We start from the raw sequence: 25,548 nt of genomic DNA, 5'->3' as shown, positions 1-25,548 counted from the left end.
TACAACAGAGAATGTGAGAAAACATGGAAATGGAAACTTAGAGATGCTCTTGTTTGTCCACTGCAGACGGTACACATGACTTGAAGCTGCATTTGTTTGTCTCCTATTATCCTACTGGCCTGGTTGACGCCCCGGGTCAGTTTGTCTCTGCATCTAACTGAGAAGTTCCCACACAGGAGGTGATATTAAAGGGGAATTGCTGTTTTTTTTTTTTTTTTTTACAACCTGGACCTTATTTCTAGGCTAAAATACGATCATTTCCTCAGATAACTGCAGATAACTTTGGTGTCATTACAGTGTCTGAGTCTGTAACCCTCCTGTTGTCCTTCTGGGTCAAATTGACCCAATCTGTTCACTTCCTTCATCCTTCCTTCTTTCTTTCTTTCCTTCCTTCCTTCCCTTCATCCTTCCTCTTTTGATCCAGTTGACCTGGTCTGTTCCCTCCCTCCATCTTTCTTTCCCTTCCATCTTTCCACAATCATTTTTGCCTCCCTCCCTCCCTTCCCTTCGTCCTTACTTCTTCCTTCTTTTTTGACCCAATCTGTTCCCTCCCTCCATCTATCTTTCCTTTCTTTTTCCCTTCCTTCTTTCCTCCCATCATTCCCTTTGTCCTCCCCTCCTTCCCCTCTTCTTTCCTTTGGTCCTTCCTGCCTTCCTTCCTTCTTTCTATCCCTTTATCCTTCCTTCCTTCCTTCTTTCCCTTTGGTCCTTCCTTCCTTGACCCAGGAGGACAGCAGGAGGGTTTTAACACAACATAACAGTCACTCCAAACTTTGCCAACAAAACAGCTTCCTCTCTCTTCCTGCGGGACTCTGTCTCTGCTGGTTGGACCTGGACCTGAGGACGGACACAGAGACAGTTTCTGCCAAATATCAAGTTGAGTGAGTAAAAAAAAGTGAATGACACAGAGAGTGAGAGAGAGAGAGAGTGAGATGTGCCAAAACAGAAATCAAACCTGTCTCACTCATTCCTGAATGTTTCAGGGCCTGTGTGTTACAGACCCCAAATCTGTGTGAACTTCCTCTCTGTAGCTGCCCGTTTGATGTGAGTGAATATTTATAATGTAGTTTGTCTCCCTCTGCAGGCGAGGCGGTGACCTTCACCAGGTCACTGTGGTTGGCTGCACTGTTCACTGTCCAGATGTCACCACAGCAGCGTGTGCACATTAATCAGACAGAAACACACACACTCTCTGGAAGTTAAATGTAAATGTACTTTATTTATACAGCCCTTTACAACAATCCTTTCAGTGTACCAAAGTGCTAATAAAAAAGAAGAATAAATAAAAAACTATTAAAAACAATAAAAACAGTGAAAGCAATAAAATACAGCAAAATCAAATAAGTTAAAATAAGATAAAATAAGATAAAGTGTCATCACACTACTGGGTATTAAAACTCATCCTAAATAAATAGGTTTTTAGCCTAGATTTGAAGAGGCCCAGGTCAGAAAGAAGACACATCTCGACGCGGAGTTTGTTCCAGAGCCTGGGGGCAGCAACAGAAAAGACTTGGTCACCTTAATGTTTGTATTTTGACCTGGGCACTTGCAGCAAAAGTTGATTGGTTGACCTCAGAGCTCTACCGGGATTACGGACAGTTAAAAGCTCACATAAATACGATGGTCGAGGCCGTTAAGAGCTTTAAAAACAAACTATAAAAGTTTAAAATCAATTCTATAAAGGACAGGAAGCCAATGAAGGGAGTTAAGAACAGGAGTGCACACGTTAAACAACCTGGAAACACATGAGAAACACACGTCAGAGTTACTGTTTGCTGAACGTCTCCAGAGGTTTCACGGTGTGTTCAGGGTCAGGTTGGTTCATGAATAAATAAAGTTTTGGTTGCAGTCTTTGATCCAAGATGAAACCGTTGCAGTGGCACACACACACACACACACACATGGTGGCAGCATTGAGCCACTGTGATGTTTCTTCAGTCAGACTCAGGTGACGTCTCTGTGCAGGTGGATCAGTTCATTTATCATTATGAATGTAATGTAGGCTAGTTCATTCATAAAGTGACTGCAGAGTGTTTCATTATTCAATTCAATTCAATTCAACTTTATTTATAAATCGCATTTCATGCACAAGGCAGACTCAATGTGCTTCACAACAGGTATACATAGTTATATAGAAATCAATTAGAAATCGAATAGAAAACAAGAAGAGTGCAAGTAAACAATCATATTATGTCCTGTGGTGTGTTTATCACCTCCAGAGCATCCAACAATCAGAGTTACACACTGATGGTCTGTCTGACACACATCTGTCAGTCTGAATGAATTACTGTAATAAAGTGAGATATTATATAAACTTTATCTATTTTCTTTTATTTTACTTTTATTTGCTCTTGCTTTTAACTCTGTTTTTAGTGTTTTGTTTGTTTTTATTCTGTTTTATGCTTCTTTTTTTTATGTTTTGTCTTTATGTAAAGCACATTGAGTTGCCTTGGTATGAAATGCGCTATATAAATAAAGATGCCTTGCCTTGCCTTGCCATTATTGACTCTTTGCTCCAGCTGATTCACCAACATGACGTCAGTGTGATGAAAGCAAAGGTTTTCTGTGGATTAAAAGGATCAAAAACGAAGATCAGGTTCATTTCTGTTGTTTAAATGATGATTTTTGTTCTTCTTGGTCGGGTGTCATCAGAGACGTTCTAATATGAGGAGACAGACCACTCTGCCCGTTTTGAATGGGGAAAGCTGCGACGCCAAAGATGGCGCATGTCCCGCCCCTTTTCACCAGCAGCCAATCACCTGCGTTGCCAGAGCTGAACTAGGCCAATCATGTTGTTGCACCAGCGCATGCGCACAAGTAGATTTACGACAGACCTACCTACCTGGTGGCAACAACAACGAAAACGAAATGAACGAAAGAACTACCTCGGGGCTACGTATACAGAATTCACCACATTCACATCAATAAGCGTTTTACAATGAACCGATCAGTCCACATTTTCTTTAATTTAATTTTTGAATGTATAGTTTTGTTCGTTTCATTTTTTAACCTAAACATTCAAACTGGGCCCCCTCCCTTGGGGGCGTTAGCCTCCTGTCCATGATAGCAGCAGCAGCAGCAGCAGCAGCAGCAGCAGCAGTCCACTCCAAAAAAAACACAGTCCGGATGAAGCACTGGAGCCGTGGACCGATAGACACCGTCACCATTAATAACGAGAGCCTCTATTGTTTTACCGAGTACGAGAGGCTTGTTGTGAGCTGAGAAGCGGCTGAGAAGCGGCTGTTAGCGGCGGATGCTAACCGAAGCTAGCGGCGGATGCTAACCGCTACCGCTAGTCGAAGTTAGCATCGAGCTAGCACAGCACAACGCCCCTCATGCTTGTTACCGGTCGAGGCTTTAGTTGTCAGTGATGGTCGGTAATCAGTCCGTGGCTCCAGCGGTTCACTTGGACTGTATTTATTTATTCTAACTGAATGCTGCTGCTGAGACGACATGCTAGCACTCGATAGCATCCGAGACAGCTAACGTTAGTGGGGATCGGGGGAGCGGGTGGGAGGGGGGAGCAGACACAGTCACCACACACAGAACTAGGAGCCCATAGGTGATGATTAAGACGGATTTCATGTAAGTCTAGCGTTTATGTTTGGGCAAAAATCTCCAGACTCAAGCCGATATGTCTCCAGGTAGAGCAGGGCAGACCGGTGTAGGTGCTCGGGCTGCTGCTAGATCACGGACTCAGCCGTTACAGCCGTACAGTGACGGCGGTGTCGTAAATCCGCGCGCATGCGCAGTTGAGTACTCCCTGTGGAAAAATAGCGATTTAAACGTAATTCTGCGGTAAAGTCTATGTTTTTTTTGGTTTTTATTTGTATCTTATTTCACTGGCTAGCACGTCTGTATGTTTTTTCCGCCCTGCTATCACGTTAAAGGGTGGATTTGACCATCCCTCCATTCATTTAGATAGGGGTCTGGTCTCCTTCCGGTTTTAGTGGCGTCGCCAAGATGGCCGCCGAGTGGCATGACTTGCCTAGAAGGACTTTGGTGTCATCATCATTCCTGTGTTATTGTATTGTGTTTGTTATCTGTAATTAATGTGGAGATGGTGTATGAGCAGCCGCCACACCTGGACACAGCTGCGCACACACACACACACACACACACACACACACACACACACACACACACACACACACACACACACACACACACACACACACACACACACACACACACACACATTGTGCTTGCTAGGATGTCTTTTTTAATTCTGAATTTCTTAAATTTGGTACAAATGTTCACTTGAACTCAGGATTTATAATTGAGATGTTTGCGTAATTCTTGTTTTGTGTATGAATCCACCTGTGAGTGGTTTTGTGAAGCTGCAGCCTTTTGGGTATTTTTACTGTAAAATCACCAGAGTGTCGGGGGAGGCCGTCGCCTCTGACGTCTTCTCTCTCTCTGTGTGTGTGTGTGAGTGTGTGTGTGTGTGTGTGTGCAGGGAGACAAGGGCAGCCCAGGAGACAGGGTGAGTCACTCCTTTGCTGCATAAATGTCCAGAGCAGCGTTGAGACAGGATGATGCTCAGCTCTTATCTCTCTCTCTGACAGGGACCTCCAGGAGTCGGCAGCGGGGCGGCTGTGAAGGGCGACAAGGGCTCCGCAGTAAGAGCTGTCAATCACTGACGTCTTCATTCATAAGTACGGTATGCAGCATCTGTGTAATCTGTATTTTCTAATTAAATCCTTATCAACCAGGGCGCTGCGGGACTTTCAGGGGCCCCGGGTCCTCGAGGGCCGACAGGACCACAGGGCAGCAAAGGAGACAAGGTAGCTGCTGCAGACTGATCCAGAGAGCCGGCGGTGGAGCGCGTGGAGTGTTTATCTCAGAGAAATGACTTGTGGCTGTTGTTCTTCAGGGCGACGGTGCTGATGGGCAGCCTGGACCTGCAGGCCGGCAGGGAGAGCCCGGCGACAGGGTACGGCACAGACAAAGTAGTAGTAGTAGTAGTTCCATGAGGAGACGATAAATTCAGTTTGTGCAGACGATAAATACAACACAGACTTCTCTGCACTGGAAACACTGACACTAGTAATATTGCTCAGGCTGCACAGTCCCTACACATCTGATGTCTTGTATCCACACCTGCATCCCATAATAACAGACAATCTTACAGTGCGTTCACACCGGGCGCGAGTAAAATATTCGCCTCGCTCTACTCGCTCGAGTTTGCCCGCTGGAATATTTGTTTTTACTCACGGCATTCGCGTGAATATTTCGCTTGAGTTCAATATTTTGAACTTGCGTGAACAGGCGAATTTTGCATGTTTGCTTCATTCGCGTTGCGCCATTCGCACCGCCGGCACAAATTTGCATTCATTTGCGTCTTTACATTGACTTTGTATGTAATCTTATCGCGTGAAAAATTTGCCTCGCGCCCAGTGTGAACGCAACTACAAAAAAAATCCTGATTTCTGATCTCAATGATGTAGCTTCAACTTAAGTTGCAGGATTATTAATAATAATAATAATAATAATAATGATAGTAACTTATTTATATAGCATATTTGAAAACACATGTTTACAAAGTGTTTGACAAAAGAAATATATAAAGACCTCAGAAGACAAGTCACATACAAATGTCATAAAGCCATAGGAGATGGACTGTCAGGTGGGAGGTTTGGACCAGAGTTTGGGGCCGGACTTGGGGGTGCAGGTAATGAAAAGAGTTTATTAACTCATTGAGTGCCGCGCTCCTTTCCAAAGTTTTAGTCAAGTGTACCGGCAAATTAGACCATATTTGACTTTTTATTTTAGAGCCATAGTGTATTCTATATTATTGCCACCAACACATACTGTAGCTCATTTGAAAGGTTTAACTTTATCCTTCAAATGGCCACAAACCGTTTGTTTCTACGTGCCTCCGTTCCTGAGAAAAGTCAAGCTAAACATGGCTGGTTTTCACCAAAATCCCTCCTTTTTTTCTAGAAAAGGAGATAGAGCGTCTTTTATGAAAGGTGCGCTGTTTGTGTCTGTCGCTCTTCAGACACTCGCATTTCTGGATCAAAGGGCTCGTATAAGATAAATATACACAACAATTGTTGTTCTATTCACAAAACCACCATCGGGGGCGGGGGGGGCGCCACTAAACAGCAATAACACAGATGCACCGCGCCGTGTCACAGCCTCTCGCCGCGGAACGTGAGGCTCTGCCGGCCACAGCGGCTCGCGAACACCGGTCCCGCCGGTGGTCGCGGTCCTTCTGTGGTACGGGTCGGTGGTGCCGGTCTGCTTTGGTCCAGAGACCATCAGATTTTACCGCGGGAGGACTTTGGGGAGGACACGGTGTTGCTCCAGATGAAGACCGGGCGGGACAGTGGGCTGAGAGCTTCCTGGTTCAGCTCCCAGCTGCTGCAGCCTCGCGGGTGAGAGCAGAGCAGCAGCGGAGCAGCTGCTGCATCTGCATGCAGAACTCCGTTTGCAGAAGCTGAGTTATGATAAAAACTTCCAGATCATGAGCTGTCATGTGACTTTGATCGTCATCTATTTCAGTTCTCCTCGTCGTAGAGTCCCCAAATTTACATATAATGTGTATTAAAGTGTCTATTTTCATAATTTAAAAAAAAAGCAAAAAACGAAAAATTTCGTTTTTGGCACTCAACGCATGGGAACGAAAAACGAGAAATTACGTGGTTGGCACTCAATGAGTTAACAAAAATGGTAAGTCCAAGTACAAACAAAAAACAACCACCAACTGAGGGGCGAGAACTGAAGACGTGGTGGCGGCAGGGGACGAGGTGACCCAAGGCACGGTGAACTCCAAACGTGGCTGTCTGAAAACAGGGAAACAAAACGTAGGACAGGCAAGACTTACAAGGTGAGAGGCCGTGGTGATCTACCGCATGGAACGAAATAATCTGGCAGCCTGGTGCACTGGTGAAGGAGCTTTTGAGGAGCTTGATGAAGGTGGAATTGACCCTTCGCGTAAGCCCCGCCCCCTTGGTTACTGTTGCTATGCCGGGCAAGCTTTCACTCCCAGCCATGCTCCTGGCAATATTTGGTATCGATTTCAAAGGAAATATCAGCACATTTCTGGATAAACTATCCTGAGATAATAGAGAGAAGAAGTCACAATGATCATTCATAGTTTTCAGTGACGTGACTCGCGCAGGAGGATAAAACATCTGTTCAACGACACGACTGGACAATGTACAGAGCAGCAGTAAGGGCCGGTCATTTTACCGTCTATCAACCCACGAAGACTTAGGTCATCTCACTGGTCATGAAACGTTGTCAAACTGCAAGTTTTTGGGCGATTGTGAACCACATACAGCTTTCGCTGCTGTTTTTTTTTTCTCCCACCGCTGTATCAGTCAGTGAAAGCAGTCCCTGCCTGGAGGATCCCTCGCCTAAAAGCCCAGGTAAAAGCCCTAAAAGTACAGCTGTCATTTCGGAGGTGAACATATGGTTATCCCCATATTTACACTTGCTCAAGTCGAAAAAAAAGTCAGCTGGTATCTGAACATCTCTATATTGCTGCTGCCGCCGCCGCCACCGCCATAGTAGCAGCAGCAGCAACAACATCCTTCTCTACAAACAAATGTTTTTCGTCCTAGTCTCAAAATGTGTCCACAAAAGCAAACGTAATGACTCACTGCGGAAAGCTTGCCAGGCCTATAGTTACGGTTGCTAACGTAGGATTGGACAATAGCCGTTTGTGGGAGGAGTTGGCGAAGGGTCAATTGGATGCAGGTGTGCAACCTGGGAGTGGGTCAGCTCCGCCCCGTGTCACCACACACCTAAACGGAGGGAAGAAAAAAGAGAAACACAAACACAGGCCAACACAAAATCCAAATCAAACCAAAACCATAACAGTACCCCCCCCTCAATGGACGCCACCTGGCGGCCCACCTGGTTTCCCAGGGTAGCATCGATAAAAGTCCCGAAGGAGAGTTTTGTCCAAAACAAGAGCCTTGATCACCCATGACCGGTCCCAGTCCACAAGATATTGGAAACCACGGCCCCAGCGACGGACGTCCAGCAACCGGCGGACCGTGTGTGCAGGGTGCCCATCAATGATACGGGCGGGAGGGGGGGGGTCGGCCGGAGGGCTAAGTGGACTCAGAGCAACGGGCTTCAGGAGAGAAACATGGAAGGCAGGATGGATCTTGAGAGCAGGAGGCAACTTAAGTTTGACCACAGAGGGGTTAATGATCTTGTCAATAGGATATGGACCAATGTACCTGGGACTCCACTTGCAGCGGTAAGTCTCTGGCTGACAGCCATACCTGCTGACCCACTTGATATTCTGGGGCTGGAGTCCTATGGCGGTCGGCGATGTGGCGATTTCGTTCCGTGGTCCGTATGATGGCAGCCCGGGCCTCCTGCCAGACCCGACGGGCACGTCGAAGATGGGCCTGGACCGATGGCACAGCGATCTCAGTCTCCTGACTAGGGAAAAGAGGGGGTTGGAAACCCAGGGAAACCATGAACGTTGACATACCTGTGGCAGAATGGACCAGGGTGTTATGGGGCGATACCCAGAGGAGAGACTGACAGAGGCCCCCAGCGCCAGGCAGAAAGCCCTCCACACCCGGGAGGTGAACTGGGGGCCCAGGTCTGAAACGATGTCTGAGGGGATCCCATGGAGGCGGAAAACGTGAATCACCAGCAGGTCAGCTGTATCCAACGCTGAGGGGAGCTGCTTCAGAGGAACAAAATGGGCTGCCTTCGAGAAACGATCAACAATGGTTAAAATTACCGTATTACCCTCTGATGGTGGTAACCCCGTGACAAAGTCCACAGCAATGTGAGACCAGGGTCGTTGAGGGACAGGTAAGGGACGCAGGAGGCCAGCTGGAGCTCGGTTGGAGGATTTGCTTCGGGCACAGACAGAGCAGGCGGCAACAAACTCCCTGGTGTCAGTGCTCATGGACGGCCACCAGAAACGCTGTTGAAGGAGGGAAAGCGTCCGGTGATATCCAGGATGACACGCCACCTTGGAGGCGTGTCCCCATTGGAGCACAGGAGACCTCAGGGAGGAGGGAACAAAAAGGCGATCTGGTGGACAGGCATCAGGTGGTGGATGATCTTGGTGGGCCTCCTGGACCACCCTCTCAATCTCCCACCTGGCTGCTCCAACCACACAGGTGGGCGGAAGGATCCTCTCAGCCGGAGTCTCTTCAACCACCGGTGCAAACTGGCGTGACAGGGCATCAGGCTTTGCATTTCGGGACCCAGGGCGGTAGGTGAGGGTGAAGTGGAACCTTCCCAGGAACAGAGCCCACCGGGCCTGACGACTATTGAGCCTACGTGCAGAATGAAGATAAGCCAAGTTCTTATGGTCAGTCCAAACTATGAAAGGATGTACTGCATCCTCTCAATAAAACGATGCTGATTAAATCACAACATCACACACATGCACAAACACACACACACACACACACACACACACACACACACACACACACACACACACACACACACACACACACACACACACATTTAATTATTAAACAGTTTTGTCTGTTTTCTGTGATTAATGATTAAAAATAATAAAATCTACCATTTGATTTTTTTTCTCCAACATTTGGTTTATTATAAATGTTTATTAAAATGTTCCATAACGCTACAGAACAGTGTCAACAGGTGGTTCTTTATAAGGATATCAATGATATAGTATCTATGTACATAATAATACACCAATATATTTATGATTGCATTGTTATTATTGGGTGGAGATAAAAGAGGAGTCATTTCCAGTTGAAGATCTTATTAATGATTAATTACAGTATTATTGTTATAAAATCTTGTCACAACATAAGAGGCCTATACAATAAAACATTTAGGAAGAGTCTTAAATGCACCACAGAGAGAAACCGTCTCACTTTTACATGTTAAACTTTTAGCTGCTGGTACTTTTCATTATGTTAAACTGATTCATTTTTGGTTTCTGTTTCTTTTCTGGATCAGTTTATCATATTCTGTTTCCTCGACACAAACAGCTGCAGAGGTTGAAACTAAAGATCATGATTCATCACGACACTGAAGCTGTTGTTGTTTCCAGGTGTTTTTCTATGTTGAGGAACATTGCAAGAAAATTACCAATAGAAAAAAGTCAAATTCACATTTACAAAGGAGAACATACTTCCAGAAGTCGACAATAAATACACAAAAGACAAAATATTGAAGTACAAAAGCTGAGACTAAGACTAAGGCTCCTGTGGCTGAGGAAGAACTGGTCTCCATCATCGTGCTGTCTTCAGGGGATGAGCTCCTGCACAACACAACATGTGTTACACACTGAGGATGAGACAGACAGCAGTGTGTGTGTGTGTGTGTGTGTGTGTGTGTGTGTGGTTGTGTACCTGCAGCGTCTCCCACACACAGCTCCTCACACTCCTCCAGCTGCAGGAAGCGGTTGTGGTTTCCTCCACAGCCGCTGTAGATGAAGGGCCTGCAGGCCTGAGCCTCACTGTTAAAGTACCAGCGCAGAGTGAAACGTCCACAGCTGCCCTCCTCCATGGGGAGCTGGCACCGGTCGGCCGGAGCTACACAACACACACACACACACACACACACACACACACACTGATCAGGAGCGTGCACGTGGACACACTGAGACATGTGCACGGGGAAGAGAAGAGCAGGCAAGAAGCAGCAGAAGCAGAGCAGCAGTGGAAACCAACAGTAACTCTGAGCTGAAGTCATGGCTCAGTCAGCGTCTTTACTTTATATTAGCCCCTATAGAGAGCCTAAGCGGAAGCACGAAGTAACGTCGCCATGGGACCTCAACTCGGAAAAAGTCTCCATGTAAGTGAACGGGAGTCAAAGTTTTATTTCATGATCCGACTGAATTGTGCCATGAGAAAAAATATGACCTCTACCTATTAAAAACATCACGGTTCATGAAGAGAAATCAGCAGTTTGTTGTAAAACTATTGTAAAATAAAACTCTGTAGAGCGTCTTCACACTAAATACATTCTTCTGTTGCCGTTTTACAACAAACTGCTGATTTCTCGGCATGAAACGAGTTGAGGTCCCATGGCGACCGTTACTTCCTGCTTCCGCTTAGGCACTCTATAAGGACGCAACAGGACAAACAGAAATATCAGACACAGAAATGACTGACTGCTCTGCTGTGTTGATCACACTCTGTAGACGCAGCAGCAGCAGCAGCTTCCTCCTGTTGTTAGGGATGGACACACAGACACACAGACACACTTACCCTCCTCCCCCTCCTCCCCCTCCAGGACCAGCTGCTCCTCTGCTGCACGCCGACGTCTGGACTGAATACAGTCGTCCGAGCCTGAAGAGGTACAGAGACACATTTACTACATGAGGACAAACACTCTTATTCTGTGATTTATATAATAACACATGATGGATGAGAGTGAGTGCTCTGACTCTGCAGCAGCAGCAGCACGAGTGGTTCAGTTACTGTCCTTCTGTCCTCTGTCTCTGATCTGCTGCAGCTGAACGTTCACTCACCTCCACACGCTGAGCATCAGGTGGATGGAGCAACAGAAGCAGAGAGAGAGAAGAGAACAGGTCAGTTCAGAGTCATGGAGCTGCAGGAGTTTGATAAAGTTGAACTGAGACTCGAGCTGTGACGACAACTGGGAAACAACAAGAACAAACATCAAAGACTCACCACAGTGCTCGTTCATCTTTGAGTCGAAGAAGTCTCTGACCTCATCCTCCTGGATTCAAAGTCAAGATGGAAACACGACAAAGTGCATTTAAAACAACAGTGTGTGTGTGACTGTGTGTGTTTTCAGCATGTTCACACTGAGCCCTGAGGGAAGGGTCGAGCACTGACCGTCATGCCTGGCTCTCCTCTATCTCCCTTGGCTCCATCTGGACCCATCTGTCCCTGCAGCAGTGACAGGTATTAGAGCTCACAACAGGAGGCTGCAGCACATTCACTCACTGGACTGAGACTAGGTGCATTGTGGGAGCTCGATGCAAAGTCAAAGGTTTAATCACCAATAGTAAATTGTACAGACGCAGTTAAATCAGTCTTGGTCCTGTTGACGGTGAACTTTTCTGAGCTCAAAGAGTCGTAGCCAAGGAAACAACCAGGAGACACTCACCTGTTCTCCTCTCTCTCCTGGGTAACCTGGGATACCACGTGGACCAACAATTGAGGGACCGACTGGTCCTCTCGCTCCCTGACAACACAACACAACATGACACACAGCATCTACAGTGGACTCATGTCACACCACATTTATTGTTATTATCTTAACATCATCTTAACATTTGAATACTTCAATATCTACCTTTTCTCCCTGGATCCCCTCTGGGCCTTTAGCACCAGTTGGTCCTGGGGGGCCAAACGGACCCGACTTCCCCTGCTCCCCTGGGGGGCCACAATCACCAGGTGCACCCGGCATCTACAGTACATGAAACAGAGACTGTGAACTGTGCTTCTGTGATTCTATTTTAGTCAATGATGTGATTATAAAGAGGAAACGTGTTCTAAACTAGTTAAAGTTGGACTCTCACCATTTCACCTTTCTGTCCCTGAACTCCTTTGAGTCCTTCAGCTCCTGTAGGACCACGTGCACCCTACACAAAGACAGACATTCACATTTCACACTCACAGAAAGTGTATGTTCAAAGTAAAGTTTGTTTTTGTGCAGTACACACCTTGGGGCCAACTAGTCCCTCTTTTCCGGGGGTCCCTGGGGCCCCAGGATGTCCAGCATTCCCCTGGAAAACACACAGAGCAGCTCTGATCATACACAATGCTTACGAGTCCCACCTGATACCTGTTTCTCTACAAACACATACTCTCTGCCCTCCCTTGGTTCTATCTAAAGTTCAGCCTTTATGAAGTATGTAGCTCTCAGTACTGTTCAGGTGAACACCCAGGTTAGGTACATAGGCGAGGTAATAGTCCATGAACTCAAAGTCTTGGATTATCTGTCTTCGTACTGCAACATTAGTGAAGTCGTCAGAGGTGAAATAAACATCAAAGATGCTTTGCAACAAAGCAGCAACTGCAGGAACTACACAAACTAGTATGATACAGGTTTTCTTCCATCATGGTATTCCTTGAGTAGAAAACCTGCTGCATTGTCAGCAGGAATGTCGGGGACACAGATGTTGCTCCCCTTAACCTGTACAAGTGAGGCACCAAAGACTTTTCGCCTTCATCAGCAGAAGGGTTCCAACTAAGGGCTCTTTTCAACCACAGCCATCTTGAGATTGTCTCGGCTGCTGAAACTATCTCCATTTTGGCTTTCTTCAGATGTTTGGGCTCCTGACCAACCCTCTGGAGGAAATGGAGCACTGATTTTGCTGGGAACCCAAGGTAGCCAACTTTGATGAGAGAAATGGTTGCTACAATCCTGACAGCTTCGACAATCAAGTCCTGGCTAGTCTCTCCTCCCATGGCACAGTGAGTTCAGAAACTATGATTGTTTTCTTTCTCCTGGATAGTAGGACCATATCTGGCTGGAGGAAGGTTACCGCCATGTCCTGTGGGAAGACGAGCTTCCTCTTTAGGTCCACACTCAACTCCTAGTCGGAGTTGCACTGCCGGATGAAAGGCAGATCCTAGGAGCCTTGTTGCCTTACCTTATGATGTTTATGGCTTCGGGTGATAGGGCTTGTTGGCTTTGACCCTCTGCTGTTCTACCCATTTGGCAATTTTACTGAGGACCTTATCGTGCCTCCACCTGCACAACCTTCTGATAATGCTTGTGGACAGCCGGGTAAGATGTGATCAAGTGTGCGAAAGCAGCGGTCTTCCTCTGCTGCCTCAAAGACATTTGCACCACAAATCCTCTCTTCACTCTAGCATTAGTCTTGCTCCACCTCTTGTCATAGTTTCCAAGACCTAAGCGACCTTAAAGCAGAAGTAAGTGGTCCGGTCGTTTTCGCTAATGCTACGTTCCAGGCAGGCTTTTGAAATCGTAAATTACAGCTTCAAGTCACAACTTACGACTTTGTAGCGTTCCAGACAACCCACTCATGTTTTTCCGACCTGTTTTACCGGTGAAAGTCACTATAACGGCCACTCGTAACTTCCGACCGGTGAACTTGTACCAGATCGAACTGGTACGACTGCACGGTCGGAAAAATACGAGTTTCCTTGAACGCACCATAACAGTCCTCGTCCCTACGTCGCCACATTCACGGCGTCCCTTGGCTGCACACACAGCCCTGCATGCCGTTCTCTCTCCTCATTGGATAAAAACTGTAGGATACGATAAATGTTTTCTCCTCGGCTCAGAGCAGAGCAGAGTGACTGACAGACCCGTGTTTCAGTCCAAACACTCTATGTAAGTGATTGCTGTCGGAAGATATAACTATTTAAGACTTATATTAACACAAATATATCACTTACTTCTGCTTTAACATACCACGCTGACTTGAATTCCTTGACACCTTACCCACTTTGCTCCTGATGGGTTGTGGTTCGCGCCTTGCATGGCAGCTTCCGCCATCAGTGTGTGAATGTGTGTGTGAATGGGTGAATGTGATGTACTGTAAAGCGCTTTGGGTATCGTTCAGGTATAGTAAAAAGCGCTATATAAATACAGACCATTTACCATTTACCACGTTTCCGTCACTGCTCAACCACCGATGAAAGCAGGGGAAAGGAAAGCTTGGCATTGTTACTGTACAGCTTGACTGGACAAAAAGATGGAGGAACTCCCAGCCATATCCGCAAGAATTTTCTGCACAGCCTCTCCATGCTTTCCACTTGGGACATTGGAAAGTCATACAGCAGGAAGGGTCATTGCAGTTGAGGTATGATGTCATACTGAAACCACCATACCTAGAACCTCTCAAGCATCTGACTGTTCTCAATTCCCTTGAGCCAGCTTTTCAGCTTTTGTATTGGCGAGATTGTCACTGTCCTTGAGGGAGCTGTCATAGTTCTTTCTGAAGCACTGGATACCTTGCTCTTGGATTGTTGGGATCTCCCAATCTTGGATACTTAAGATGTTTCCTGTTTACTGACGGTCCTAGATTTGCAAGAATTGCAACCATGACCATGTCACCAAATTTTCCAGTGTGGACAATTAGATGTTGTTGTGATGCTGTGTAAAGCCCTTTGAGACAAACTGTAAACCTTTAATAGAGTAACTGAATTTATCACTCATCGCAGTTTATCAAAATCATTATTGAAACTCACTCTTATTCCGGGAGAACCATGAGGGCCGGGAGGTCCAGAAGAACCAGGAGAACCAGAAGTTCCATCTTTTCCTGCACAGCCTGGAGAGCCCTTGGGACCCTGAAAACAAAATTCACTAGTTCAAATCATCACAGGCTGTCCATTATCACCAGTCTTTCCCTGTGTCCCTGCAGGTCCAGCTGGACCAGTAGGGACTAGATCCCCCTGAAGTGCATAGTTACTGTGGTCAGTAGCCTGTCTGACACTTTTCAACCTGTTGCACAAGGCAGATTATCTAGATTAAATTTCCTCAAGTCGTTACTGAAATACTGAGTTGACGCTGTGACACCATGACAACACAATGCCTCCAGCCGCAGTGGTCACGGCCTGGACAGTGAACAGAGTCTGTCTCCTGATACAGCTGTGGAACCAGTGTCTTACTTTAGGACCTGGCACTCCTTTCTCCCCTCGGGAACCAGGGACACCAACTCCCCCCTAGCAACAAAAAGCACATATGTTATCAATCTACCCTCCAAAAACATTCATTAACATTTGAGCAGGTGGACAAAGGAGGTAGGCTTAGAGAGTCACCTTGTCTCCTTTGACCCCAGCAGAACCAGGAGAGCCCTAGAAAACAAGATACTGATCATATAAAATCATAAATTATATCTAACATATAACAGTGCATAAACATTAACATCATCACACAATCAAACCCCAGAAAACTCCGTCCTACACATTCCAGATGTATGAAGACCGACCCCACTGGGGCAGCTGCTGTGGATTACTTTTTAAGACACCTGTTTAGCCCACACGCTGATTGGCAACCTGCGGCTATATAAGCAACAGTTAACCTTGATTGGACCACATTTCAGAGTGGCTAGTAGCTGGTGAGATAGTCTCCATTCTCTCTCATGTCAAGGCCATCTCTCCATCTGACATTTCATATGTATGGGGCCTCCATAGGACACACCGCAAGAAAACCAAGCAGACCATACTGCACCTGTGGGCCCATGAGGAATGTGCACACACCCCTGCCAGGGTAGGCTTATAGAACCATCTCCAAATGTCATGGAGGGCCACTCGACCTCCTGGAAGAGGGAGCAACCCTCTAAGCACCCATAAAAATGTTGGTGGTAGCAAACCAGTCACCTTGGAGAATGGTCTCTCAGACCATTGGCACCATCATGGCCATCTTGGCCTCCCATCTCCCATCTTTTGTGGGAATGAGGAAGTAACATGAATAAAACCCAGCATGCTGATTGTCCTACGTAACCTCCCTAATGGTTCTCTTTTCTAAGAGAGTGTCGACCTCTGCTGCTTGAACCTCCCTGTGCTGAGAATCTGCCACCAGTGTGAAGGTGGCACAACAGCTTCCCCAGTGGGGTCAGTCCCCATACATGTGGATGAAGGATCGAGAGATAGTCTTGACATGGTATTGAACAACTATTCACAAGTACATCAGGATCAAAAATTGAGGCTAAAGAACATATATCCTGGTTAAACATATCTTTACTTCTCACAGTGGAATTAAACCATAACTTATACTCACTGCTTGTCCAGGAGAACCTGAGGGACCAGGAGGACCAATCTTTCCTGCAGGACCCGCAGAGCCTTGGAGACCCTAAAAATGAAACTCCCTAGTTCAAATTCACATCACACAGATGAAGAGAACACAGCAGCGAGGGATCAGCAGCTCCACTGACCTTCTCCCCCTGTGGTCCTCCAGGTCCTGTAGGTCCAGGTTCTCCTCTTGGACCAGTCTGCCCAGTATCACCAGTCTTCCCCTGTAGCCCTGTAGGACCATCTGAACCAGGAAGACCTGGATCTCCCTGAAATGTAGGTTCAGTTAGACTGTGGTCATCTGGTCATTTGAAGAGATGATAATTTTTTATGTCACTTTTCACAGGTACACAAAGTTAATCTGTGTGTTGTTTAAATGATGAAACAGTTCCTGCAAGTGGATCAGACTGGAAATCTACAAGGGTTAAATATCTATTCAGTCTGTCTACTGCTCTATGAGACATTAGAAAGAGTCTGAGAGAGATCCTTAACACTCTGCTTCAAAGCTTCATTTGATGTTTGTTCTGTTCCTGGGGGTGATGGATAAACACTGATATTTACTGTTGGACCTTTCTCTCCATTCAAACCAGCAGGACCCTGCTCTCCCTGCAACATGACAGACATAAGAAGACACACAAACATGACAGTGTTAGTTTCCTCCAGAGACAGGTCCATGGTACATCACATCTTCACTGATACAGCTGTGGAACCACTGTCTTACTCTGGGACCTGGCTCTCCTCTCTGTCCGTCTTTACCAGGGACACCAACACCATCTTCACCCTGGCAACAGAAATCATACATACAGTATCCAATAACAACTGATAAAGTAGACAGAATATATGTGTTGGCTTAGAGAGTCACCTTGTCTCCTTTGACCCCAGAGGAACCAGGAGAGCCCTAGAAAACAAGATACTGATCAACAAATTATGGTTAGGTAAGCTTTATTGATCCCACATAGGGGTTTTACCAATAGGTCAAGAAAAATCATACAGCCACTAAACAGCACAGAGATCAGACAACACAACACCAGATGCACAACAAACACAGTAAAAGCCAATGAAACATAATCTAAAAGTAGGACATAATTAAAAAGAGAAGGACATGATTAAATACCACAAAGGCCTAATAAAAATGAATAAATACAACCAAAGGCTATGCAGCAGTGCCAAGTCTGACCCTAACAATGCTTGTTAAAATATCTGACTGCTGCGAAATACTTCCTCAGTCATTCAGTCTTTATATTCCTGTTGATGGATGTGATGTATGTGCATGTATGACTCCTACCACTAGGTGGAGTATGTTACCAGAGTTGTGGTTAACCTGATAGCTGTGTCATAGAAGAAGAATCAGGAAGTAAACAGAAGTTATTGAAACCAAGTCGAGTCTCCGTGTGCTTACATACATAAATAAGAATACACATTATTACATGGTGTCAGAAGATACAAAATGGAACAATTAAAGCCTCCGAACAGTCTGTGCTTCGAGGGAAATCTGGCAGAAAACTGGCGAACGTGGATTCAAAAGTTTGAACTCTATCTCATCGCAACAGGCATCGCAGAGAAGAGTGAGAAGGTGAAATGTGCGACATTCCTTCATGTTGCTGGAGATGAAGCTATAAAGGTATTTAATACCATGGACTTTGATGAAGATGTGGATGGTTTTGACGGACTTAAGGAAATGTTTAGAGACTACTGTGAGCCACGGAAGAACATCACTTACCTGAGACACGTGTTCTTTACCCGAGTCCAAGGGCCGAATGAGACTATTGATGCCTACGTGACGGACCTAAAGAACAAGGCAAAGGATTGTGAATTTGCGCAGCTGACAGATGAACTGATAAAAGACCGCGTAGTCTGTGGCATAAATAATGACGCAGTGAGAGCTAGGCTGCTCAGAGAGACGGATTTAAACCTGACAAAGGCTGTGGATATCTGTCGAGCAAGTGAGGTAACGCAAAGTCACATGAAAGCACTACACGAGGAAGCAGATGTAGCAGTGAATAAAATAAAAGTTACCAAAATGAAGAAAGCTAGCAAGCAGTATGAGACTGATAAAGAAAAGGGAGAATGCAAGAAATGTGGCTACTTCCATGAGCCAAAGAAATGTCCAGCATATGGGAAAATATGCAACCAGTGTAAATTAAAGAACCACTTCAGTCGCATGTGCAGGTCACAAAAACAACAGTTTAAACCAAGGAAAACTGAGAAAAAAGTACATGAGATAGAACAAGAAGAAGATGATGTCATGTTTATGGGATGTATAGAGATCAGAGCAAGTGAGCAAACATCCAGAGTTTCAGCTGGATACAGTTTTGACAGTGAACAACAACAGTAAGAAATGGACTCAAAAGCTCAAATTAAACAACAGTGTGCTAACTGTAAAGCTTGATACAGGAGCAGAGTGCAACGTGCTGTCAGTGAGAGACTTTGAGAGAATCACAAACAAGGATGCTGTACTACAGAAGTCAGGATGTAAGCTACACTGTAAAAAGTAACCAGCCCATTAAGTTATCCTGACATGTTTTTATAATTTAAATCAACTCAACATAATGAGTTGAGGAATTTAAACTTAATTTAATGAGTTATTGGTATCCCAACTTAAGAGCTTAAGCCAGTTTAATGAAATGGAAATTTCAATGAGTCAACCTAACTTGAGAACATGAGTTTTACCAACAGTAACTGAATCTCTCATGAACTGAGCGTGACCCTTGCTGAGGTAGCCATATTAATCCGCCGTAAAAAATAGTGCTTGAAATTTCGTCTTGATCTGATAACAGATTAATAATTATCATGTAAGATCTTTTTAAAATACTTCAGGAGCTCCACTCCGCTGCAGCTGACAATTAACAGAGGAAGAGGAACACTTGTTGTCAAGCAGATAGACGGTTAAAGAGAAGTGGCGGAGGACTACTTTTTATCAGCAAGATCAGGACGCCACCAGCTGCTCGGATCTCATTTCTCAACGGGCAGGAGAGGAGAGAAATCGGCGGGAGCAGCAGGCAAGCATCGACTGGATATGGTAAGTGGTTGCATTTATCTTTAATTTTTAAAAAAAGAAATCAATATTAATGTAAATTGGCTGTGGATAGTATAATTTCAGCGTTCTAACATTTGCGGGAGACATGTTGGTTAAACATTTTCATAGTCTTGTGACTAACACTTTTTAAACTTTAAGTAGTAGTTAGCAAGAGTTGTATGGCATTATTTAGAAGCATGTTCATGGTGCTCGGTAAAAGTTTTTTTGAAACTGGTGCTTTGTTTGCAACGTTTGTAGAGTTAACGGCTTCACAAGGCTAGCTGTGTCAGTAATTAGTCGTGGCCCGCAAGCGCGTGCGTCTGCCGTTAGCTTCTCTTTTTTTCTCCTCTTTTTTCCCTGCGCCATTAGCAGAGGTGTAGGCTGCGGTCACAAACGTGCCATGCGGAGGGAAACCTGCTGATAACTGAATAGGTTGGGATTGGTGAATGTTTTTGAAGGCAGCAGTCACATTCAGTTAAGGTTTTTTTAAATTTTCTGTAGTAGTTAGCAAAAGTTGTATGGCTTCACAAGGCTAACGTTAGCTGTGTCAGTAATTAGTCGTGGCCTGTGAGCGCGTGCGTCTGCCATTAAAGTTTGTTTTTTTTCTCTCTCTTGCCATAGAGCTCCCTGTGGTCTGTAATGTTGTTGAGGGGGGAGTGAAGGTTTGTTACCGTGAGTATAAAACTGCTAGCTTGTGTGGATTAGTGATTGCAGTGCCTGTGTAAACCCTTAACGGTCACGGTCATTACTGGTAAAATTGTCCACTGGTGAACGGTCCGTGGTGATAAAAAGGTTGGGAATCCCTGGTCTGAAGTATGTTATGTGTGTTGTTTTGTGTTTTTTTTTTTTTAGGTGCTGCTATCCATAGAAGATAGGCAACAATTGGATGAAGTAGAGCTGTAAGTTTTGCAGTTTTGCCACATACAATCAAAGAAACTATCATCATTCATCACTCAACATGGATGTGACCTGTCTGTGCCTGTCTCCTCAGATTAGGACAGAACTCCAGCGTACCAGAGGACCTCCTGGAGAAGTTTTTACAGGACTGGATGGACTTGTGCGGGCTATTGGCAGTTTACAGAGCAGCGACCAGGAGTGGCCTTGAAAAAAATGTAAGTTGAAGGGCAGATGACTAAAGAGACAATTTTTGTTAACATTTTCATCTTACTGCATGTTTATTTGTCTTGTAGGACACAAATGGGAGAAGGACGGCTGCTCTTCTTGGCCTGCCACGCTTTATCTCGGGTGAAGATTCTTCCAATGTCATCAGGATGTGTAATGTAAGAATTTATGCATTTTTGTCTAACGCCTAATCTCCTTCTCTTCCTATCCTCATCTGTATTTGACCTGTTTTTATTTCTGTTGTTATTGTACAGCACCTTGTAACTTGTTTTTGAAAGGTGCTATATAAATAAAGTTTATTATTATTATTATTATTCATCTGCTTTCCTCTCTTCTTCCTCTTATTCTCTACCCTTTTCTCTCCCTCTTCTCCTTTTCCTCCTTTACTCACTGTCTCACTCTTTCCCCTCTCATCCTCTCATTCTCTACCTCCTCTCCCTTCTCTTCCTTTCTAATTCAGCTCTCTCTTTCTACATTTCCCCTTGTCTATCCCCCCTCCTAATCTCCTTTATTTCCTTTTACTATCCCTGCTTCCCACTTAATTTCCCCTTGTCTACTTCACCCTCCTTCTCTTCCTCCTTTACTTCCTGTCTCAGTCCTTCTCTCTTTTCTATATAGTGTGTTGAATTATGAAAATGGTCTTACTCTATTTCTTTTCTTTTCAAGGTGCATACTGACATGCTGGATGGCACGATGAAGGGTATACAGCTGAGCTGATCGCCTGTGAAGGGAGTGAACAAGGGCCCATTCCACACAACATTTTCGACATTGCCGTCGTGGTTGCAGAGACTGTTGTTCTCCACAGCCGGAAAGACATTGCACAAAGGAGAAATTAATCTCAGGCAAGATTTGTTTTTTTGATTGTTGTTCTATGGAACGGGACCCTGTACACACTGACTTTACACTCTCACACACTCTGTAACCTGCATTGATAAGATGAGTCTTTATTGTTTCTTGATTGTTCTATGCATTGGAGCCCCTCACTCACTTCAGTTGCCTCACACTCACTCTCCATCGCACACACATGCACACCACACACACACTCTAATGTTTATTGATAAGATAACCCTTTATTGTGACTGGAGAAATTCATCAAGATTGTTGTTTTTTCTGTTCAATAAATGTATTTGAACTGTAAGTCTATTCAGTGTGATCTTTAGTAAACTTGTTAACTTGCCATTGTGAGTCGAGACAAAATCAGTAATTTAAAGACATTAGTTTGTTCAATTTGCAACTTTAAGTTCAAAAGCTGCCTTAAAAACATGAGTTAAAGTCACTTAAAAACATTAGTTTGTTCAATTTGCGACTTTAAGTTCAAAAGCTGCCTTAAAAACATGAGTTAAAGTCACTTAAAATGCAATATAGTAAGTAGTTTGAACTAAAATCATCAAGTTTAAGTAGTACAAAATCATGAGTTAAAGCAGATAACAGCGGCACGGCCGTTTCGGCTAATGCTGTGTTCAAGGCAGGCTTTTGAAACCGTAAGTTACAGCTTCAAGTCACAACTACGACTTGGTAGCGTTCCAGGTAACCCGTAGCTCGTGTTTTTACCGTCCTGTTGTCTGTGAAAGTTCCCTATAACGGCCACTCGTAACTTCCGACCCGTGAACTCGTACCAGATCGAACTGGTATGACTTCACAGGAAGGAAAAACACAAAGTCCGAGTTTCCTTGAACGCACCATGAGTTAGCAGCCCCCGCCCTTGTTAGGCATCAATTGGTCCTCGTGCTACGTCACCACATTCACGCGCATCCCTTGGCTGCACACACAGCCCTTCATGCCGTTCTCTCCCCTCATTGGATAACACTTGTATCCCACAAGGAAAATTTTCTCCTCGGGTTACAGCAGAGCAGAGTGACGGAGAGACTCGTGTTTAGGCTGAAATACTTCATGTAAGTGATTGCTGACGGAAAATAGGACTATTTAGGACTTATATTAACAAAAACATTCCACTGATATCTGCTTTAAATAACTAGTATAACTGAACTTCATGAGTTGAAACAACATATAATCATAAGTTAAGTTAACAAGAGAAAGTAAGTTTTATTTAATGTACAATGTAACATTGTAAGTAATTTCAACTCAGAGTATCAAGTTCAAACAATAAATGGTCATTAATTAAGCAATTATATAACTTACATTCCTTAGTTGAAATAAAGCTTTTGTCAAAGTTGAGTTAACTCATGTTTTTAAGGCAGCTTTTGAACTTAAATTTATAAGTTAAACCACCCTGAAATTTATTACAGTGTAGTCACCAGTGTTGGTAATAACGGCGTTAGAGTATAACGGCGTTACTAACGGCGTTATATTTTTCAGTAACGAGTAATCTAATGATTACTTTTCCCATCATTACAACGCCGTTGCCGTTACTGATAATGTGAAGTGGCACGTTACTACAGTCCGGTTGAATGAAACGCAAGGTGGTTTCGGCCACACACCAGCTGCCTCAGGACAGGGCATGACGGCGAGCTAAAGGTAACGCAGCTAAAACGCAGCATCTGAGACCGATCAGCTGTGCGCCAGTGCAGCCCCTGGGACACAGCTCGAGGGTCACAGCGAGACACACAAGCACCCACTCCACCCGAGCAGCAGCAGCGGTATGAATCCGACAGACAGACAGACTCCAATTATGACGCTTGAAACGCTAAACACAGAGCAATCGCTCTGGGTAAACACAGCTGATAGATCGAAAAAAAAAAAAGACCGCTGGAGTGAATTTACCTACTTTCCGTCACTGAAAACAGGTTCTTGAATGTAACTCGGTCAAGATGCAGCATGATGATGATGATGGTAAAATTTACAGATAAAAATACGTGTTTTTTCATCAGCATCAGTCTACAGAAATGACGGTTAGAGAGGAAAAGGCTTTATGCACAGCTCCACAGCTCCACTGCTCCTGATTCCAGGTGTCTGACCATTGTTGTGACTACTGAGGTCAGAGTCACAGACACACCTGGATTAATCAGTTTGTCCAATAATGCAAGACAGGAAATAAAGGAGCTGGTTTAAGTTCAGGAAGTAAGTGGAGCTGTGCATAAAGCCTATTCCATCAACCTTTATTTAGTGGGAGCATTGGAAAAAAACCACCAAAAAAAACGTTTTAAAGTAACGAAAAAGTTACTTTCTCAGTAACGCATTACTTTTTGGTTTAAGTAACTCAGTTACTAACTGAGTTACTTTTTAAATGAAGTAACTAGTAACTGTAACTAGTTACTATTTTTCATTAACTTGCACAACACTGCTAGTCACTTACTCTGGACACATGATAGCAACAAAGGGCAAGGCAAAGCTCAAGTGTGATTTCAAAGACAAGGAATATGAACTGGAATTTCAGATCATTGAGAGAGACTCACCTGCTATCCTTGGAAGAGAATCCTGCACAAAACTAGGACTAATCAGAAGAGTGTACAGTGTAGATAAGAAAGACAATACTGACATTCTGAGCGAATATGAAGATGTGTTCACTGGTCTAGGGTGTGTGCCAGGACTGCACCACATCCAACTCAATCCAGATGTCACTCCAGTCATTCACCCACCAAGGAAGGTGCCAATAGCACTGAAGGACAGAATAAAAGCGGAACTGGATAGGATGGAGGATCTTGGAGTTATAGTAAAGCAGACTGAGCCCACAGACTGGGTGAACAGCATGGTCACTGTGGTGAAGCCCAACAAACTGAGAATCTGCATTGATCCCCAAGATCTCAATAAGGCTATAAAAAGGGAACACTATCCACTACGCACAGTTGAAGAGATCGTCGCAGAGATGCCAAATGCAAAGGTTTTCTCTGTAGTGGACGCCAATCACGGTTTCTGGCAAGTACAGTTGGACGAGGAGAGTTCCAAGTTATGTACATTCAACACCCCGTATGGACGTTACCGCTTCCTACGACTTCCTTTTGGAGTGTCGTCAGCTCCAGAAGTGTTTCAGAAGTGCATTGCACAGAGACTGGAAGGCTTGGAAGGAGTTGTGAACATAGTGGATGATATCTTGGTGTGGGGAGAAAACGAGGAACAGCATGACAGGAGACTGAGAGCGCTGATGGACAGGATCAGGAGCATCAACTTGAAGTTAAACAAAGACAAATGTAAGATCAGAAGGACAGAGATCACATACGTTGGCCATGTTCTGTCTGCAGAGGGAGTGAAACCAGACCAAGAGAAGGTCAGAGCTTTACAGGACATGCCTGAACCAGAAGACAAGGCAGGTCTACTGAGGTTTTTAGGGATGCTTCAGTATCTGGCAAAGTTTGTCCCAAACCTCTCTGACGTGAGTGCGCCGCTCCGGAAACTCCTGGAGAGTGACGTAGCTTGGCATTGGGAGGCCGAGCAGCAGAAAAGCTTTGAACAGCTGAAGATGCTTGTGAGCAAAGCCCCGGTGCTCAAGTATTTTGATGTGAAAAAGGATTTAACACTGTCTGTCGACGCGAGCTCTGAAGGTCTGGGAGCAGTGATAATCCAGGACGGACAGCCGGTGGCCTATGGCTCAAGAGCGCTGACTGACTGTCAGAAGAGATACGCACAAATCGAAAAAGAACTTTTAGCAATTGTGTATGGCTGTGAAAAGTTCAAACAATATGTGTATGGCAAGACAGTGCATGTTGAAACAGACCACAAACCTTTGGAGACTGTGTTTAAGAAATCACTCCAGAAGGCTCCACCGAGACTCCAGAGGATGCTGATGAGTCTCCAACCCTATGATTTGCGGGTCAGCTATAAGCCTGGAAAGGAGCTCTACATCGCAGACACACTGAGTCG

At 44.9% G+C, this 25,548-nt stretch overlaps 1 protein-coding gene and 2 long non-coding RNA genes across 3 annotated transcripts in view; 1 reads left to right on the top strand and 2 right to left on the bottom strand.

The window, feature by feature from the left end:
- The window catches only part of LOC146986878 (uncharacterized), a 45,227-nt gene extending 32,870 nt beyond the window's left edge, over positions 1 to 12,357 (bottom strand). Inside the window, exons 1-3 of the mRNA XM_085777885.1 lie at positions 12,244 to 12,357; positions 12,055 to 12,132; positions 11,781 to 11,834 (exon numbers count right to left, since the gene is read on the bottom strand). Coding sequence (XP_085634011.1) covers positions 11,781 to 11,834; positions 12,055 to 12,132; positions 12,244 to 12,357 — 246 coding nt within the window. The remainder of the gene's footprint in view (positions 1 to 11,780; positions 11,835 to 12,054; positions 12,133 to 12,243) is intronic.
- Positions 4,458 to 4,957, top strand: LOC146986879 (uncharacterized). The gene is made up of 4 exons (XR_015035902.1): positions 4,458 to 4,486; positions 4,569 to 4,622; positions 4,716 to 4,787; positions 4,877 to 4,957. It is a non-coding gene; the product is annotated as an uncharacterized LOC146986879 (long non-coding RNA).
- A 114-nt stretch (positions 12,358 to 12,471) lies between the features above and the next one.
- On the bottom strand, positions 12,472 to 15,212 carry LOC146986877 (uncharacterized). The gene is made up of 3 exons (XR_015035901.1): positions 15,114 to 15,212; positions 12,614 to 12,676; positions 12,472 to 12,532 (listed from the first exon to the last, which is right to left on the bottom strand). It is a non-coding gene; the product is annotated as an uncharacterized LOC146986877 (long non-coding RNA).
- Between the last annotated feature and the right edge of the window lie 10,336 nt (positions 15,213 to 25,548).

The sequence above is a fragment of the Trachurus japonicus genome, chromosome 5 (assembly GCF_045865225.1).
Source record: "Trachurus japonicus isolate A0001 chromosome 5, Traja_1.0".
NCBI lineage: Eukaryota > Metazoa > Chordata > Actinopteri > Carangiformes > Carangidae > Trachurus > Trachurus japonicus.
Note: the sequence above shows the minus strand (reverse complement) of the source record. Positions and strands in the feature narration are given on the sequence as shown.